The sequence below is a fragment of the Oncorhynchus kisutch genome, linkage group LG6 (genome assembly GCF_002021735.2).
Source record: "Oncorhynchus kisutch isolate 150728-3 linkage group LG6, Okis_V2, whole genome shotgun sequence".
NCBI classification, from domain to species: domain Eukaryota; kingdom Metazoa; phylum Chordata; class Actinopteri; order Salmoniformes; family Salmonidae; genus Oncorhynchus; species Oncorhynchus kisutch.
Genome location: NC_034179.2, coordinates 69,407,552 through 69,427,596, shown reverse-complemented (window position 1 = coordinate 69,427,596; position 20,045 = coordinate 69,407,552). Strand labels below are relative to the sequence as shown.

The 20,045-nt window shown below is 43.6% G+C and overlaps 1 protein-coding gene across 1 annotated transcript; it reads left to right on the top strand.

Annotated features, from left to right (window-relative positions):
• Positions 1-817: 817 nt before the first annotated feature.
• LOC109893301 (integrin beta-3-like) lies at positions 818-19,584 on the top strand. Its single transcript, XM_031827291.1, has 15 exons — positions 818-948; positions 2,418-2,503; positions 2,822-3,026; positions 3,151-3,403; positions 3,635-3,797; positions 4,321-4,482; positions 4,575-4,670; positions 4,767-4,856; positions 6,717-6,851; positions 6,988-7,417; positions 14,621-14,843; positions 15,031-15,131; positions 17,309-17,425; positions 17,925-18,091; positions 18,235-19,584. The coding sequence occupies exons 1-15, from the start codon at positions 882-884 to the stop codon at positions 18,301-18,303; spliced, it is 2,364 nt and encodes a 787-aa protein (XP_031683151.1). The 5' UTR covers positions 818-881; the 3' UTR covers positions 18,304-19,584.
• Positions 19,585-20,045: the final 461 nt, after the last annotated feature.

The following is a 20,045-nucleotide window of genomic DNA, read 5'->3' as shown; positions in this document are numbered from 1 at the left end:
ATGCCCACATACACAACAAGCAAACTATGCTCAAAACCCTGTAAACCCTCTTGTGAAGAACAGCACAAACCTCCTCATATCTCCTCAGATAATAAGATATGAAATATCAAGTATGAATACATCAGTTTAATTGGGATTATAATCAAATAATTATAAACTCATACTACCGTCATCTGGTTGAAAATGAATATCAGTTTCAACCGCTAGGGGGCTTTCAAGCACAGGTCGCTGATTTTGAAACTTTTTTACAGTGGGTTGCTTGTAACTATCAATGAACATACTAGCTGAAAACCAAACAAAGATGTAAACAACAATGTTTACAAACACTTTTCTCTGCATTGTTATAACAATTGATTGTTTTTGGCAATATGTTTTTATTTCAATAACTTTTTATATTTCTTGTGTCTTTTATTTTTATTCATACATTTGTTTAGTTTATAAATAAATGTAGTCTTTCATTTATTTATTTATGTTTTTTTTTTTTTGGGGGGGGGGGGGGGGTGCGGGGATATTGTCGAATAGACTTCAAAAGATTGGGAGGCAATTTGAATGTCTTGAATCACACAGACGCTTGCTACCATTATAGCGACTGACACATCTGTGCCATTGACATGTGGAGAATAGGCCAACGGCATATTCTTAAATATAATGCACATCCATACTCTAGTCTATATATTATGTCGTACAGTTACGTTTCAATAAAGTAGCCTAAACGTGTATGTCAGAGCCTCTCTGAATCTTAATCAGCATTGCATTTTGCAAGAATGAGGAAAAGCATTCTAATTGGTGGTCCACTGGTTTGAGGGCAGGCTACTAATACTACTACAGAGGTGGAGCAGGCAGAGAAAGTCGAGCAGTCAGTCCTAACCCGTCTCTCCAACATGGGAACTTTTTTTGACCGATTATGGATATTTTCTGGTTTATTATTAGCTTCTTCTGAAGTTCTTGGTAAGTATTTTCTTTGTCATCCTATAATTTTTATGTAAAAAAAAATCCTCTGCCATTATATAAGACGTGTTCTATTCTAGGGTGCGTATGCCGGCTGAATATTATATTTTGTTATATCGTTTTTATTTTATGTTTTTAATAAGTAATACGTCTTAAGTTCCAGGAAAACTCACAAAACTATAGTTTTTGACGATTTTATTTGTTAAAACAATAAACTGTATGGCACTGTTTTGCGCTACTGGAATGGAACATTGGGCATGTTGAGTCCTTAAAAGGGAGCGCTAATTCGCGAAACGTTGTGCCAGAGTGTGCTCATATTTGTACAGGCCCCACCTTTGCATTTCACATAGTATTTGTTTTGGCCTCCAGTTTTTATAGTAACAGTGCTATGTAGACAAGCAATCACTTCAACATGCACAATAGCGAATAGCCTAATCATAATAATAATAATAATAATAATAATAATAATAATAATAATAATAATAATTATAATTATAATATTAATAAAAGACATCTAACACATAATTAAACCTCAATACGTCTAATAGACAAAGCGTACACATCTAATTGAAAAAAATGTTATGAAATAGCATTTTCAATTGATATGACTGCAATCAGGTTTTAACCAACTGTTGCAAGACATAATGTGTCACATCCGCGACTTATTGAGCAGCGTCAACATGACACGTTTTAGCGTCATACTTTGATGGAAATTCCTGCATTGTGTGCCTCTTCCTCTAGCATCGAATTGCCTGCATAACAGCTGTTTTACAGAACAATGTGCGTGACAGGACAAGCTTGGGTAGCAAGCAGTATGGTGTAACAGGGGAGGAGAGAAGTAGAGCCCGGGCCAGAGAGGAAGCAGAGGAGGAGGGACCAGCCGAGAGAGAAAAGAGAGTGTGTGGTAGAGAAACGGAACCGTCTGTGGCCCAACTAACGAATAAAGTAGTGAGAAAAGAAGAAGAATTGTAGTTTAAATGCAAAGTCAGTGTGGAGAAACGGTCATGAGAGACAATTACTTGGCAAGACTGCAAGTGGAATAACATTGTCAGAAACACTCAAAGCTAATAAAGAATCAATCTAAAAGTGCCCATACAGCAAATAGGCTATAAGATTACTTTCAAGTGTCCATACAGCAAATAGGCTATACGATTACTTTCAAGTGTCCATACAGCAAATAGGCTATATGATTCCTTTCAAGTGTCCATACAGCAAATAGGCTATACAATTCCTTTCAAGTGTCCATACAGCAAATAGGCTATATGATTCCTTTCAAGTGTCCATACAGCAAATAGGCTATATGATTCCTTTCAAGTGTCCATACAGCAAATAGGCTATATGATTCCTTTCAAGTGTCCATACAGCAAATAGGCTATACGATTCCTTTCAAGTGTCCATATATGGCTTATTTGATTCCCACGGCTGGACCCCTACCTATTCACTCATGTTTATGTTGGTGTGTACTTCAGGCTCAAACATCTGCACGTCTCGAGGGGTGAGCACCTGCAGACAGTGTTTGGCTATCCACCCTAGCTGTGCTTGGTGCTTTAAGGAAGTGAGTATATCCTCTGGGGGGACTATGTACAAAAAAGTGCTGTCGTTTCTAAACGGTTCACTCAATATGGGTGAACATAACCTCAAATGAAAGCACTTTAACATCGTAGTCATTGCATAATTTCAAGTCCATAGTTCTGGAGAGCCAAAACGCCATAAAAACATGTCACTGTCCAAATACTGTATTCATCCACTGAGCCCCCCCTTCCATTGTATTGCATTTAGATGCTCTTTTTAAATCGATCACTGGCCCTTTACTGGTTGTCTCATTGGGAAGTGTTGCTCTTACCAGTGTGTGTTGTTGTTTTCCTGGGTTCAGGAGTTTGGCCAAGGGGGCTCCAGTGTGTCCCGTTGTGATCTGAAGCAGAACCTGTTGGATGGGGGTTGTACGAAGGAGGAGCTAGAGTTCCCCTTCAGTACCCTCAGCGTGCAGAAAGACACGCCCCTCAGTGACAAGGCGTCGGGGGCGGCTGATGACGTCACCCAGATCAGACCCCAGAAACTCCGCCTCACTCTGAGACCAGGTACGCTAACACAGCATAGGCTTACATGCAACCACCCACATACTGTACACCGGGTTCACAACTCGTGTTAAAGTACATTGAACAGAGGAATTGTTACATACTCTCCCTCTCGCTCTCTCCTCAGATGATGCCAGGCGTTTCACAGTGACAGTGAAGCAGGTGGAGGACTACCCAGTTGACCTGTACTATCTGATGGACCTCTCCTACTCCATGAAGGACGACTTGGCCCGCCTGCGCTCCCTGGGCAACCAGCTGGCTGCAGCGATGGGCCGCACCACCAGCAACCTGCGTATGGGCTTTGGGGCCTTTGTGGACAAGCCCCTGTCCCCATATATGTACACCTACCCTGAGGAAGCCGTCAGTAACCCTTGCCATGGGTGAGTGGGGGGTGGAGTGGACAGAGAGGTGGAGGAGGAGGGAGGGAGAGGAGGATGAGATTTTGCAGAGGGAAATATTTGAAAAGGTTGATATTCTGTGTTGAAGCTCAAATTCCCTGAGGATTTGGCTTTGTTAATAGCTGTCAAATTGTGTCTAATAGCAATGTATTTCTTTCTCCACCTTTTTGTCAATTTGCCTGTCTTCGGCATGGCACGGGGTGTGATGTGTAGGATCCAGACGCGGTGCCTGCCTCAGTTTGGCTACAAGCACGTGCTGTCTCTGACCAAGCAGGTGGAGCGCTTCACCGAGGAGGTGGCGAAGCAGCAGGTGTCTCGTAACAGAGACTCTCCAGAGGGAGGCTTCGACGCGGTCATACAGGCAGTGGTGTGCAAGGTGATACACACACACACACACGCATGTACGCACACACCTAGAGACATACAGGCACACACACGTACACACACACCTAGAGACATACAGGCACACACACACACGCATGTACGCACACACCTAGAGACATACAGGCACACACACACACACACGTACGCACACACCTAGAGACATACAGGCACACACACACACACGTACGCACACACCTAGAGACATACAGGCACACACACACACATGTACGCGCACACCTAGAGACATACAGGCACACACACACACACACACGTACGCACACACCTAGAGACATACAGGCACACACACACACACACACACACACACACACACACACACACACACACACACACACACACACACACACACATGTACGCACACACCTAGAGACATACAGGCACACACACACACACACAATCAGTGGTTTAGAAACAGCACACAAAGTTGAATACCCGTTTCTCCCCTCTCCTCTTCTTCCCCTCTTCTTCCCCTCTTCTCTCCCTCCGTCTGTCACTAGGACAAGATAGGCTGGCGTGGGGATGCCTCCCACCTGTTGGTGTTCACTACCGACGCTACGACACACATAGCCCTGGACGGACGGCTGGCTGGTCTAGTGCAGCCCAATGATGGACAGTGTCACATCGACAGAGACAACAACTATGACAAGTCGTCCACCCTGGTGAGTGGTGTGTGTCAGGGAGTTTGTGTCGGAGTTCTATTCGTCTGTTATCACAAGAGAAACGTAATGATAATGACGGTCTCCTCCTTCAGGACTACCCCTCTCTGGCTCTGATCACAGAGAAGATGTCTGAGAACAACATCAACCTCATTTTCGCTGTGACCAACAATGTGATGCCCCTCTACCAGGTGAGTACACCTGACTGTTATCAGGGTCACCGGGGTTACTAGGTGTAGGGTCATGGTACAATACCGATTATGCCTCCTTGGACCCTCTTTCCTCAGAACTACAGCCAGCTGATTCCTGGCACCACAGTTGGAACGCTGTCGGATGACTCTGGGAATGTGATCCAACTCATCCTGGATGCTTACGAGGTAAGAGAGAGCCGTATATATGAGAGTTGGGTTTTGATTTGTATCATGCCCAGTCATGCCTACTTTAGCATTAACATGAGTTGGTAACACCTAGGGAGAATTGTCTTTCACTGAGAAACAGCTGCGCCGAGGGCACTCGATCCAATCATCAAATCAAATCAAATCAAATTTATTTATATAGCCCTTCGTACATCAGCTGATATCTCAAAGTGCTGTACAGAAACCCAGCCTAAAACCCCAAACAGCAAGCAATGCAGGTGTAGAAGCACGGTGGCTAGGAAAAACTCCCTAGAAAGGCCAATACCTAGGAAGAAACCTAGAGAGGAACCAGGCTATGTGGGGTGGCCAGTCCTCTTCTGGCTGTGCCGGGTGGAGATTATAACAGAACATGGCCAAGATGTTCAAATGTTCATAAATGACCAGTATGGTCGAATAATAATAAGGCAGAACAGTTGAAACTGGAGCAGCAGCACAGTCAGGTGGAAGTTGAAACTGGAGCAGCAGCATGGCCAGGTGGACTGGGGACAGCAAGGAGTCATCATGTCAGGTAGTCCTGGGGCATGGTCCTAGGGCTCAGGTCCTCCGAGAGAAAGAAAGAGAGAAGGAGAGAATTAGAGAACGCACACTTAGATTCACACAGGACACCGAATAGGACAGGAGAAGTACTCCAGATATAACAAACTGACCCCAGCCCCCCGACACAAACTACTGCAGCATAAATACTGGAGGCTGAGACAGGAGGGGTCAGGAGAATCAACATACAGCCCGGCCGTTTACAGACAACAGGACTAGCCATTAACATACAGCCCGGCCGTTTACAGACAACAGGACTAGCCATTAACATACAGCCCGGCCGTTTACAGACAACAGGACACCCCATTAACATACAGCCCGGCCGTTTACAGACAACAGGACTAGCCATTAACATACAGCCCGGCCGTTTACAGACAACAGGACTAGCCATTAACATACAGCCCGGCCGTTTACAGACAACAGGACTAGCCATTAACATACAGCCCGGCCGTTTACAGACAACAGGACTAGCCATTAACATACAGCCCGGCCGTTTACAGACAACAGGACTAGCCATTAACATACAGCCCGGCCGTTTACAGACAACAGGACTAGCCATTAACATACAGCCCGGCCGTTTACAGACAACAGGACACCCCATTAACATACAGCCCGGCCGTTTACAGACAACAGGACACCCCATTAACATACAGCCCGGCCGTTTACAGACAACAGGACACCCCATTAACATACAGCCCGGCCGTTTACAGACAACAGGACACCCCATTAACATACAGCCCGGCCATTTACAGACAACAGGACTAGCCATTAACATACAGCGCCTCGGACATGTTTACCCATGAGACAACAGAGCATAGACATCGTAGCCAATGTTAATGTTGAAAGAACAGGAGCTAACGTTAACATCATGAACACAACTGTCATAGAAAAAAACCACTGATCCTCTAGAAAGCAGGAACTGCTTTGAGCTCGTCATGCTGCGTCATGCAGTTGAAGTCATTCGTCTCGTACATTGGCTGTTTGAGATATTTCAAAGAGAACGCACAACATTAGCAAACATACAGCTCCCACTTCAAACTCTCATTGCTTCTAGCATTTCTTAATGAGCATGTAGAAAAGCGAGGCTAAAGGAGTGAGTTCAGTTCCCCTTTATTTCTCAAACAGTCTATTTGACTTCCCACGAGCCAATGTGTGACAGATAGAACACTGTATATACACACTGTATCCATTTCCACAGAGACTAAGTGTAGAGGTTTTCTGAATGTTTCTGATTGTGTTCATTCTGTCCTCTGACCTCTGCCCATTGACCCTTGACCTGTGGAGTAGAGGATCCGTTCCAAGGTGGAGCTGGAGTTGCTGGGTGTTCCAGAGGAGCTGGCTCTGTCCTTCAATGCCACCTGTCTCAACGGAGAGCTCATCCAGGGACTCAAGTCCTGCTCCGGACTTAAGATCGGAGACACAGTCAGTACCTGTACCACTCACCATCTGAATGATAAATGGTGGCCTAGTGTCAGATCTTAGGTATAGGAATTAATGCTCTGTTCTTACTGCACAGTTCAAATGTAACCTGCTGTATCACACACACCTTTCCCCCCAGGTGTCGTTCAGTGTGGAGGCCAGGTTACACGGCTGCCCTAAGGAGAAGAACCGTACCTTCACCATTAAACCTGTGGGCTTCAAGGACGCCCTGGAGGTTACGGTCCACTTCGCCTGCGGGTGTGACTGTGAGGCCACAGCCCAGCCCGAGAGCCCTCTCTGTAACCAGGGAAATGGGACCTACGAGTGTGGTGTGTGCCAGTGTCACCCGGGGCGCCTGGGAGACCGCTGTGAGTGTGCCGACGGGGACTACAGGCCCTCAGACCAGGGCAACTGCAGCCCCAAAGCTGAAGACGCCATCTGCAGTGGGAGGGGAAACTGTGTGTGTGGCCAGTGCTCCTGCCACACTAGTGGCTTTGGAAAAGTGTGGGGCAAGTACTGCGAGTGTGACGACTTCAACTGCCTGCGCTTCAAAGGAGAGATCTGCTCAGGTGAGTGCATAGATACACTGTTGTGTCTGTCAAGGAGACAGCCATGTTGGTTTCTTTTACTACATGTTATTTTCTGCTTTACTCATCAACACAAGTCGACAAGTTGTTTTTGTAACATTTATTCTCTCTGTTTGCTTTAGGGTTAGGGCTTTTGGCAGGCTTATGGTTTTAGCAGGAAAGAGGAGATGTCCATTTCCTTAGAACATATCCACAATGCCTCAGTTGACCTTTACCCAGACCTCTCTCTCTCTCTCTCTCTCTCTACTGTTAAGGATGGGACCCTTTTTTTAATGTTCGCCTAAAATGACATACCCAAATCTAACTGCCTGTAGCTCAGGACCTGAAGCAAGAACATGCATATTCTTGATACCATTTGAAAGGAAACACTTTGAAGTTTGTGGAAATGTGAAATTAATGTCGGAGAATATTTAGTTTTCTATTTTCTTGTTTGTTCCATCAACTCCACAAGAAGTTATTCAGATGATTAAAATCAAAACCACGTCTTCTTCCATGATCATTTTAGCGGAGTAAACAAGCTCACTGCATCAATCTTCTAACCACTCTTGGGAATGAAGTATGAGATGTCATCCCTGATCATCTCTCCCTACTGCACGCCTGCACAGCGCACACGTTGCTCAATCAAAGTAACAACATTTTAATAGGTCCCGTCATTGGATAATTCAATGTGGCTGCATAGCAGATGAGTCACGGTGCTGTTGCTACATTTATATGTGTGTTGGCTAGAACTCTGTGCTTTAACCACAACCGCTCCCTTAGGGATGGACTGAGCTTTATTAGACAACCAGGACTTTGCTTATGGTAACAGAGGTTAAGGTCCGATCGGCCAGTCGCTGTTGTACTCACTGAAAGAATGACAGGCACTGGATACCCGTAGAGAAGTTATATCTGTAAATTTTGATGTTTCCGGGGGAAAGAGCTACGTGGTCTGTTATAGTCTTTTTTTAACTGAAAATACACTGTTTGAGTCCCTCTAGAAGACATCCTTTGTTGTCAAATAGATGGTTCCCATTAGTTCCCAGTGTAGCCCTGAGTCTGTCGTCCTAGGAATGAGGATGTTCCCATGGTCAACCGCTTCAATTGTTTTCACGTTGTCCAGACTTTTCCTCATCCCTCTCTCTCCTCACCCAGCCATAGCATGCCTCCACATGGATTTAGACGGGAAGGCAGGGGGTGGGGTCTGAGTCGCGTGAGACAGCATCTCTTAACCCAAACAGTCTGGCCCTTTGGGAAGGCATCATAGAAAGGGCCCCTGGGCTGAAAAAGAGTGCTATCATGTGCACCGGAATTGTATTTATTTATTCAATGTACGTAAGGCAACCAGCTGCAATAGGATTGTGAGTTTGCTCAACAAAACAGCATTACAGTTGATACAATGTACAATTGTAAGGCAACCAACTGCAATAGGATTGTGCATTTGCTCAATATTTGGGCATATTGCTGAACCAACATACGTTCTATTCTACCTTATTTCTATATTTCCCAGTGTAAAATGAAACTCTTCATGACAGTATATTACATACAGTGCCAGTCACAAGTTGACACACCTACTCATTCAAGGGTTTTTCTAGATTTTTTACCATTTTCTACATTGTAGAATAATAGTGAAGACATCAAAACTATGAAATAACACATGGAATTATAAAGTAATCAAAATATAATTTATATTTGAGATTCTTCAAAGAAGCCTCCATTTTCCTTGATGACAGCTTTGCACAATCTTGACATTCTCTCAACCAGCTTCACCTGGAATGCTTTTCCAACATTCTTGAAGGAGTTCCCACATATGCTGAGCACTTGTTGGCTGCTTTTCCTTCACTCTGCCATCCAAATCATCCCAAACCATCTCAGTTGGGTTGAGGTCGGGTGATTGTGGAGTCCAGGTCATCTGATGCAGCACTCCATCACTCTCCTTCTTGGTCAAATAGACCTTACACATCCTGGAGGTGTGTTGGGTCCTTGTCCTGTTAAAAAACAAATTATATTTCCACTAAGCTCAAACCAGATGGGATGAGGTATCACCGCAGAATACTGTGGTAGCCAGGCTGGTTAAGTGTGCTTTGAATTCTAAATAAATCACAGTGTTACCAGCAAAGCACCCCCCACACCATCACATCCTCCTCCATGCTTCACGGTGTGGAGATAATCCGTTTGCCTACTCTGCGTCTCACAAAGACAAGGCGGTTGGAATAAAAAATCTCACATTTTGACTCATCAGACCAAAGAACAGATTTCCACCGGTCTAATGTCATTTGCTCGTGTTTATTGGCCCAAGCAAGTCTCTTCTTATTATTGGTGTCCTTTACTAGTGGTTTCTTTGCAGCAATTCGACCACAAAGGCCTGATTCACGCAGTCTCTTCTGAACAGTTGATGTTGAAATGTGTCTGTTACTTGAGCTCTGTGAAGCATTTATTTGGACAGCAATTTCTGAGGCTGGTAACACTAATGAACTTACCCTCTGCAGCAGAGGTAACTCTGGGTCTTCCTTTCCTGTGGCTGTCCTCATGACAATCCTAGAACAACCAGTTTCATCATAGCGCTTGATAGGTTTTGCGACTGCACTTGAAGAAACTTTCAAAGTTCTTGAAATGTTCAGTATTGACTGACCTTCATGTCCTAAAGTAATGATGGACTGTCATTTCTCTTTGCTTATTTGAGCTGTTCTTGCCATAATATGGACTTGGTATTTGACCAAATAGGGCTATCTGCTGTATACCACCCCTACCTTGTCACAACACAACTGATTGGCTCAAACTCATGGTTGAAAGAATGCCAAGTGTGTGCAAAGCTGTCATCAAGTCAAAGGGGTGAAGAATCTTTGAAGAATCTCAAATATAAAATATATTTTGATTTGTTTAACACTTTTTTGGTTACTACATGATTCCATAGTATTTCATAGTTTTGAGGTCTTCACTATTATTCTACAACATATAGAAAATAGTAAAAATAAAGAAAAGCCTTGAATGAGTAGGTGTGTCCAAACGTTTTAACCCCCTTTTTCTCCGCAATTTCATAGTATCCAGTTGTTAGTAGTTACTGTCTTGTCTCATCGCTACAACTCCCGTACGGGCTCGGGAGAGACGAAGGTCGAGAGCTATGCATCCTTCCGAAACACAACCCAACCAAGCCGCACTGCTTCTTAACACAGCGCGCATCCAACCCGGAAGCCAGCCGCACCAATGTGTCGGAGGAAGCACCGTACACCTAGCGACCTGGTTAGCGCGCACTGCACCTGGCCCGCCACAGGAGTCGCTTGTGCGCGATGAGACAAGGATATCGATACCGGCCAAACCCTCCCTAACCCGGACGACGCTAGGCCAATTGTGCATCGCCCCATGGACCTCCCGGTCACGGCCCGCTGCGACAGAGCCACCCGGGAGGTCCTGTGTCCAACATTTTAGTGGTACTGTATATCATCAGGCCTTTCTTTTGGGGGCAGTGGTCTGAAACTGCTGGTTTACAGGCCACATCAAGCCTGCAAGTCACATTATGATGTGTCATTCCTTTTGGAATCCACCCAGAGGGAGGATATCCAACAATTAGAACTTTTAATCACCCACAACCTGCATTGAGAATGACTGACAGGGTAGGTGAAATAAGTTATTTAGACTACCTAAATCATAAACTGCAACAGCCATCATAGTAACTGGTGCAAAAAGTCCAACTACTAACAGATTGGATTAGTTTTGGAAAATGTAATTTTTTTTAAATGTTTGTGTAGCATAAGATTAATCAACTAATCAATGTACATGCAAAAACACAGGTATTGAAACAAACAATTCTGAAAATCAACCAGCAATAGAGCATTCTGGGAAATATGATAATGATGGGTGTAGTTTTGAGCAAACATATTTGTAATTTTACTCCAAAGGCCAACATGACTTTGTAATTCGTCTCAACAAGTTCATATACATTCAGCTCAATGTGAGCAAAGTCTGTTGAATGAAAAAACCATCACACATTAGCTACATTTATTTTCCTTCAATTCACAGATTAATGCTGATTAAGCAATTGGTTAAATTGGCTTTTTTACAGTGTGTGCTATGTGTGAAATGCTATGTATGGTGGTTAGGGTGAAGTCAGGACTTGGGAATGTGACATATTTGCTTAAAACAGTCATTTAGGTCTTAACTCAGCATTAGCTATGGTTTTGTCAGTGGAAAAGATGTTATTTGTGGGATTGTGGTCTTAGTCATTGAGCTCTACTCTTTTATGAAGCGTCTAGGGTTGGAATGATTGACACAGAAATGCAACCGTCCAGAACTCCATATTTAGTGAGTAGAGCCGGTGCAGCACGCTGAAGGAGACTCAAATTTGTCAGCCTGTGTCTCTGGAGTCTGGTTGGCATGATGTCATTACTGTGTGAACAACAGTAAAGTATCAGAGTCCCTGGGCTCCAGCTCAATCTGGGTCTCCCCCAAGGCCCACCCCGTCCTCCTAACCCCAGGCCCTCCCACATCCCCCTGTTGGTGTGTTTTTTCTCCCTGTGCTCTGGAGCTAGGGCAGTGGAGCAGGAGTCAGCAAGCCCATCCACAGGGCACACAAACAGGCAAGAGAGAACATGAAAGTTAGCATTCCTCTGGCATGCTACCCTCTCTCTTTCTATCCTTACCTCCTCGCTATCTCCCTCTTTTAAAGTTCACATCCATCACCAATGCTCCCACTCATCTCCTCTCTTTTTGTATTATTCTCTCATCGTTGTGTTTACAGTTCTCTCTCTCTCTATGTCTATGACTCCCTCCACCTCTTCACTCTCATTCTCTCTGTCCTCCCTCCTGGACTCCATGTTTATGTGTCTCTGTAGTTCATGTTTACGACTTGATAAATTGGAGGATTAGAGTGCTGTCTCAGACTGAGGCAGATTATTTAGAAATGCATGCCAAATGGCACCCTGTTCCCTATATAATGCACTACTTTTGACCAGGACCCATAGGGCTCAAATCAAAAGCAGTGCACTATGTAGGGAATAGGGTGCCATTTGGAATGCATGCCTAGAAACTCCTAATTTCTCTGACTCGACCATACAACAAGTACAGTAGAGAGAACAAGGCACAAGCATGAACTCAGTGTACGGATGAGGTAAAGTATAAGGAGCATTTGCCAAACACAAGAACGTTATTAAGAGAGGAACACCAGGACTTTCTTTACTATGTACTGATTGTGTCAACAGCATTCAATTGAGTTCATGCTCTGTTTGTGGGATACATACTGTAAAACATTAACCAGCTCAACTCAGACAGCTTATGTGCCTGAAAGACAGTAAATCAACCTTTTATAACTATAGCTGCCTCTTTCATTAGAGACAGACAGACAGACAGACAGACAGACAGACAGACAGACAGACAGACAGACAGACAGACAGACAGACAGACAGACAGACAGACAGACAGACAGACAGACAGACAGACAGACAGACAGACAGACAGACAGACAGACAGACAGACAGACAGACAGACAGACAGACAGACAGACAGACAGACAGACAGACAGACAGACAGACAGACAGACAGACAGACAGACAGACAGACAGACAGACAGACAGACAGACAGACAGACAGATAGTGATGACAGAGTCAGATAGGGCGTGGGAACTGGGGAATTCAGCTGAAGGAGGTGGTTTCACCTGAAAACAACTATTCCGATGTCTCTGAGTGCCTGTTTATACAGTTTACAGACCTCTGTTTAGTTTCCATCGGTCAGTCTAACCCAGCTGAGCTCTGAGACAGTGACTCAGTTTGTCTCTGCTCTTCGTCATTCATTGCCCAGCCCTGTTGCATTAACCTTCATCCTGTTGGAAACAGCCAGTTGCTGTAGTATGTCTGTTTGAGGGCAATCAAACAATCATTTCTCAACTTTGCTGGCTGGGCTGAGAAATATTGTGGAGGCTTCAGGGAGTGGTCGTTACAGCCAGGGATTGTCCCAGTTTTGGGAGGGGAAGAGTGGGATGGATTACCAGTTTGCTTCCTGCCATTGTCTGCACTGTCTGGTCATGAATTGATGACTTCATGTCTTGGAAATTATGATTTAATATGGACTCATCACACGTGTGTCTGCCTGCCATGCTCTCAATGCACTCATTAATACTCATTGATACATAGACAAACACATGCAGAATTGCTGATAATTATACTGAACAAAAATAGAAACACAGCATGCAACAATTTCAAAGATTTGACTGAGTTACAGTTCATATGGGGAAATCAGTCAATTGAAATGAATTCATTAGGCCCTAATCTATGGATTTCACATGACTGGGAATACAGATATGCATCTGTTGGTCAGAGATCACTTTAAAAAAAATGGGCCTCACAATGGACCTCGGGATCTCGTCACGTTATTTCTGTGCATTAAAATTGGTATTGATAAAATGCAATTGTGTTTGTTGTCGGTAGTTTATGTCTGCCCATAACATAATCCCATCGCCACCATGGGGCACTCTGTTCACAACATTGACATCAGCAAACCGCTCGCCCACACGACGTCATACACGTAGTCTGCGGCTGGACGTACTGCCAAATTCTCTAAAACGGCATTGGAGACGGCTTAAGGTAGAGAAAAGAACGTTAAATTATCTGGCAACACCTCTGGTGGACATTCCTGTCATAAGCATGCCAATTGCACGCTCCCTCAAAACTTGAAATATCCGTGGCATTGTGTTGTGTGAAAAACTGCACATTTTAGAGTGGCCTTTTATTGTCCCGAGCACAAGGTGCACCTGTGTAATCATTATGCTGTTTAATCAGCTTCTTGATATGCCACACCTGTCAGGTGTATTGATTATCTTGGAAAATGAGAAATGCTCACTTACAGGGATGTTAACAAATTTGTGCATAACATTTGAGAGAAATAAGCTTTGTGCGCGTATGGAACATTTCTGGGATCTTTTATTTCAGCTCAGGAAACATGAGACCAACACTTTACATGTTGCGTTTATATTGTTGTTCAGTATAGATATGATCTGGCAAAAACACACACACAAACCACTCACATACACATTGCTTTGAAATTCAAAACATTCCAGGCCAGGGTTGTAATTGCACTCATGGGTTTGTCCAGTACTGATAACGTGATGTATAAGAGATATATCAACCTAATGTACAAAATATATGTTATTAGTGTCTCTAAGTTAGACATTAAATGTCCATTAAAAAATGGCCCATCCTCAATCTCTGTGTCTCTGCCAGGCCATGGGAAATGTGACTGTGGCTTCTGCAAGTGTGGCTCTGACTGGATGGGGGAGAACTGTAACTGCACAACCCGGACAGACACCTGCATGTCCAGTATGGGCCTGCTGTGCAGCGGCCGGGGCCAGTGTGTGTGTGGGGCCTGTGAGTGCACCCAGCCAGGGGCCTACGGGGCCACTTGTGAGAGGTGTCCAACCTGCCCTGATGCCTGCAGCATCAAGAAGTGAGTAAATACTGTACAGGGGGCAGTATAACTGCTTACACACAGATACTGTATGAGTACATGTGATAGGCGTGAGGATGAAATGGTGATGCAATAAGGAAGAGGAGGAAAAGGAGGATGATTACGATTAAGAAGTTGGTGGTGGTGATGATGATGATGATGCATTAACATTGTGTTGTATCTGCAGGGAATGTGTTGAATGTAAGCACTTCAAGAGAGGCCGTCTCTTTGAGGAGAAAAGCTGTCCCCGAATCTGCAGGGATGAAATTCAGAAGGTGGAAGAACTAGGTAAGAACTATTAAACAATGCTCCATTATTGTGTGTTCAACATGCTCTCCACGCAACAGATTGCATTATTTATAGTGCTTGATGTTCTCACATATTCCATCATATGAGCGGCAGGTAGCCTACCGGGTAAGAGCGCTGGGCCAGTACCTGAAAGGTTGCTGATTTGAATCACTGAGCTGACTATGTGAAATATTGGTCAATGTCCCCTTGAGCAGGGTACTTAACCCTAATTGCTCCTTTAAGTAGTTTAAAGCATGTTATATATATTTTTAATTTAACTAGGCAAGTCAGTTAAAAAATGTATACCTCCACGAGTCTGGTTCATCCTTTGGAGCAATTTCCAAATGCCTGAAGGTACCACGTTCATCTGTACAAACAATGGTACCCAAGTATATACACCATGGGACCACGCAGCCGTCATACTGCTCAGGAAGGAGACGTGTTCTGTCTCCTAGAGATGAACATACTTTGGTGCGAAAAGTGCAACTCAATCCCAGAACAACAGCAAAGGACCTTGTAAAGATGATGGAGGAAACAGGTACAAAAGTATCTATATCCACAGTAAAACAAGTGCTATATTGACATAACCTGAAAGGACGCTTAGCAAGGAAGAAGCCACTGCTCCAAAACCGCCATAAAAAAGTCAGACAACAGTTTGCAACTGCACATGGGCACAAAGATCGTACTTTTTGGAGAAATGTCCTCTGGTCTGATGAAACAAAAATTAGACTGTTTGGCCATAATGACCATTGTTATGTTTGGAGGAAAAAGGGGGAGGCTTGCAAGCCGAAGAACACCATCCCAAACGTGAAGCGCGGGGTGGCAGCATCATGTTGTGGGGATGCTTTGCTACAGGAGGAACTGGTGCACTTCACAAAATAGATGGCATCATGAGGAGGATATTTTGTGGATATATTGAAGCAACATCTCAAGACATCAGTCAGGAAGTTAAAGCTTAGTCGCAAATGGGTCTTCCAAATGGACAATGACCCCAAGCATACTTCCAAAGTTGTGGAAAAATGGCTTAAAGACAACAATTTCAAGTTATTGGTGGCCACAAAGCCCTGACCTCAATTCTATAGAAAATGTGTGGGCAGAACTGAAAAAGTGTGCGCGAGCAAGGAGGCCTACAAACCTGACTCAGTTACACCAGCTCTGTCAGGAGGAATGGGCCAAAATTCACCCAACTTATTGTGGGAAGCTTGTGGAAGACTATGCGAAACATTTGACCCGATTTAAACAATTTAAAGGCAATGCTACCAAACACTAATTAAGTGTATGTAAACTTCTGACCCACTGGGAATGAGATGAAAGAAATAAAAGCTGAAATAAATAATTCTCTACTATTATTCTGACATTTCACATTCTTAAAATAAAGTGGTGATCCTAACTGCCCTAAGACATGAAATGTTTACTAGGATTATATGTCAGGAATTGTGAAAAACTGAGGTTAAATGTATTTGGCTAAGGTGTATGTAAACTTCCGACTTCAACTGTAGCGCCAGACTACAGGTTTGTGATGTGAAGTCAAAACTGTGTGCTAACAACCCACATTGAGGCCCCAATTTCTCTACAGTATCAGAGCCTGTTCTTCCCGAGAAAACTCTGCAGTTTCAGGGTGGATATGACGCTGATGAACATTCATTGATTCAATTTTAACATTCAATATGATCTGCTGGTTTGGTCATCTTAACCTAAAGAGTCAGAACATGCTGGGTAACATTGTGAAACCAGGTAGCAGGATCATTGGTATGAACTTACAGTATCTGACCTGTTTCACCAGTAACAGACATGAATCGTACGCCAGGAGCCATCCATTCTGAGAGACTCCTGGCATCCCACGTTTGATGCATTTTTGTATACTTCCCTTAGAGTGCAGACACAGGCCTCCTAGGTTTAAAATGAAGAGCTCAAAAGTCTCCTTCATCCCTGCTGCTATTAGCTTTCTCAATATGCGGTAGGACTATTCATGTCTGGTTCCTTATCCACTAATTCCTGTGGACACTACTGTTTATATTGTGTTTGTTCGTCTATATATGTAATGTTGTGTGTCCATAGATTTTACTACGTGCTGCAAAATAAATATTATTAACCTACAGCTCCTCATCTTGTCTCTCTCTCTCGCTCCTTATCCTCCACTTGGATCAAACCCCCTATAACCCTCTCTTTCATCCCAGTCTTCTATGAGAAGAATGCTGTGAACTGCACCTATAAGGATGAGAATGACTGTGTAGAGCACTTCCAGTACTACGAGGATGCCAGTGGAAAGTCCATCCTATATGTCATGGAGCCTGGTGAGTGTGTCCATCGGTGTGTGAATGGGTCTGTGCTCATATGTGTGTTTGACAGGGTCTGGATGAGAGTGAATTCCTTTAGTATTCTAGAGAATAGTTATGTGTGTAGAAATAATGTGCATTACTACTGATGCCTGGGAGCTGTAGGAGTCAATTTTTCTCCCCAACTACGAATAGTGTGTTTCTTGGTTCCAAGTCAGTCTTTATCTGTGTGGCTGGCAGGCACCACTAGAGTAGAGCAGGTACAGAGAGGGCAGTCTGGTTCTCTAAAGCTCATAATAGCACTCAACCCTGCCACCCCTGGTAGTCTTCTCCGCTCTGACACGCACCCAAGAGGAACAAAGACAACTCCAAAGCCAGAGCGAGGTGCATTAACGCTAGTCCCCTATTGCCGACACAAATATCATCCACCCAACCCCCCCCCTCCTCTTTTTCATCCCTCTCAATCTCTTTTCCCTGCTCAAACCTCTCTTCTCCTGTTTTCTTCTCTCTCTTTCAGACTGCCCTAAAGGGCCTGATATCCTGGTGGTTCTCATGGCGGTGGCGGGGGCCATCTTGTTTCTGGGTCTGGCTGGCCTGCTCATCTGGAAGCTGCTGGTCACCGTTCATGATCGCCGAGAGTTCGCCAAGTTTGAGGAGGAGAGGGCTAAGGCCAAATGGGATACGGTGAGTCCGACTATGCTTTTAATACAAAGCTGCCATCTGATGGAGAAAATATGAATGGCAAGAATATTTATCCATGTCAAGATGACATGTGTCTGATTGGATGTTTGATATATTTGTCCTCTTTTTGTTTCCATTTTTTTCAGGCTAACAACCCCTTGTACAAAGGAGCCACCACCACTTTCACCAATGTGACCTACCGTGGGAACTCTTGAGGGACTCTTGACCAATCACAATCAGCAAAACTCAGGGGTCTATGAGAGATGCAATGTAGTGACACAGAGGGGGTTGGTGAGGTGGAACCTCTCCACTGTCATGTGATGAAGTGTGCTGACTCTAATGTCAATGAAATACATTTGTTGACATTGTATTGTAGTGATGGTATTGTACATATCATGTAAAAACCAAATCATTCAAACTGCCTTATCCAACATTTAAATGTCAGTCCAAATTATGGCAAGGCCTCCAGGACCCCTATTTCACCCACGAGGTGTGACGTCGTTCCCGTAATAAGGCCTAGTATAGTTCAGCGACCCCAAACCTACCTTTGGAGAGAAAGATTGTTATGCTCTGTTATTGTTTCAAATTTGGTTTATGAAATTGCACTGCACACACCACAGCACACTTGTCCACAGGCCTCTTTTACAAACAACCTGGTTGTAGTATATTATTATGGAGCCCAGCTGCTTACTACTACTGCCACGGTTTACTTGTGTTATGACACTGAACTCAGGTATTCACACTGTATTACAAAAAAAGTAAAGTCCAATACCTGTAATAAACAGCCACATGGGATATCATGAGTTTTAGTTAATGGTGCCCAATGTATGTTGTATGTTAATGGTCACTAATGAACAGCTATGGCAATCTGCTCTAGCATGTGTACAGTACAGTATGCATTTGTGCTTTGGTATCAAACTTGGGAGTGATGGACATCAATGAACTGTTTGTAGCCAAGTTTGACAGTTGTTAGAATGTGGCTAGACAAACAGAAGAAGTTTGTTTTATAAATCACATTTTTTTTTATATATAAAAGAAAGCATTTCTGGGACTGTCTTTTTTTTTAGCAATTTCACTCTGCTAAAATATATTTTAGAAAAAATGATCTGCTTTTGTGTTTTCCTTTTATATATATATATATAACATTATGTTTAATTGAATGAGTATCAACAACACATTGTGCAAACCAGTACAAACCCGATTTGCCATGGAGAAAGATACGGAGATTTATCCGCATGTGCAGGATTTTATTTTTTTAACCAAGATGCTGTCAACTCCGCTGCTGCTCAGTGCTTCGTTGCCGCTTCACCCACCCGTAACATGAGCATCTCGTCATTATATACACATCTCTGGTTTCAGCCACTTACAAATTAAAAAGTTAAGTTGGCAGGTGCACAGTGCACTGCTAAGATGCTCACTAACCCATTAAGCACATTGGTGTTTTGCCAAAAGTATATAATCACCCCTGTCTAAATAAAATAATTCTAAAAACTTGACCAGAGAGCTTGACTTAGCTATAGAGGATCATTAGCTTTTTATTTGTGTGTGGATTGTTTATAGTTGTGGATTGTTTCAAATCACAAGTGCATAGGCCTATGCCTATTTCAGAAGACGGCAGTGCGTGTGGCAATAGGCCTAGCTTATTATTGAGTTGCAGCTGTTGGTAAAAAAGCATTTCAAATGTGTAGAGATAATGTGTCTCGACTAAAATTTAAAATGTTGAGACAAGAAGATGGGAATGCATGCTCTCTCCAGAACGTGCTCCACTGTCACCTGCCAACTCTTGCACATTCATTGTTTCATTGTGTGAATTGCTTGCCCTTTGTTAATTTTGATAAATTCCCCATTACATGTGTAACCAGCAGGCCTAGTAAATGTACATGCAATTCCCATCATTTAGTTACATTATTTTCTATGATTAATTTCTGGCTCTGTACATCTCGGGTTATTTTGCTCT

What these genes read in the sequence shown, in the direction of transcription:
- LOC109893301 (XM_031827291.1), top strand. Translation starts at nt 882, where the DNA reads ATGGGAACTTTTTTTGACCGATTATGGATATTTTCTGGTTTATTATTA. An exon ending in CCGCCTCACTCTGAGACCAG is followed by an intron (nt 3,027 to 3,150) that starts GTACGCTAACAC and finishes CTCTCTCCTCAG; the next exon opens with ATGATGCCAGGCGTTTCACA. An exon ending in CAAAGGAGAGATCTGCTCAG is followed by an intron (nt 7,418 to 14,620) that starts GTGAGTGCATAG and finishes TGTCTCTGCCAG; the next exon opens with GCCATGGGAAATGTGACTGT.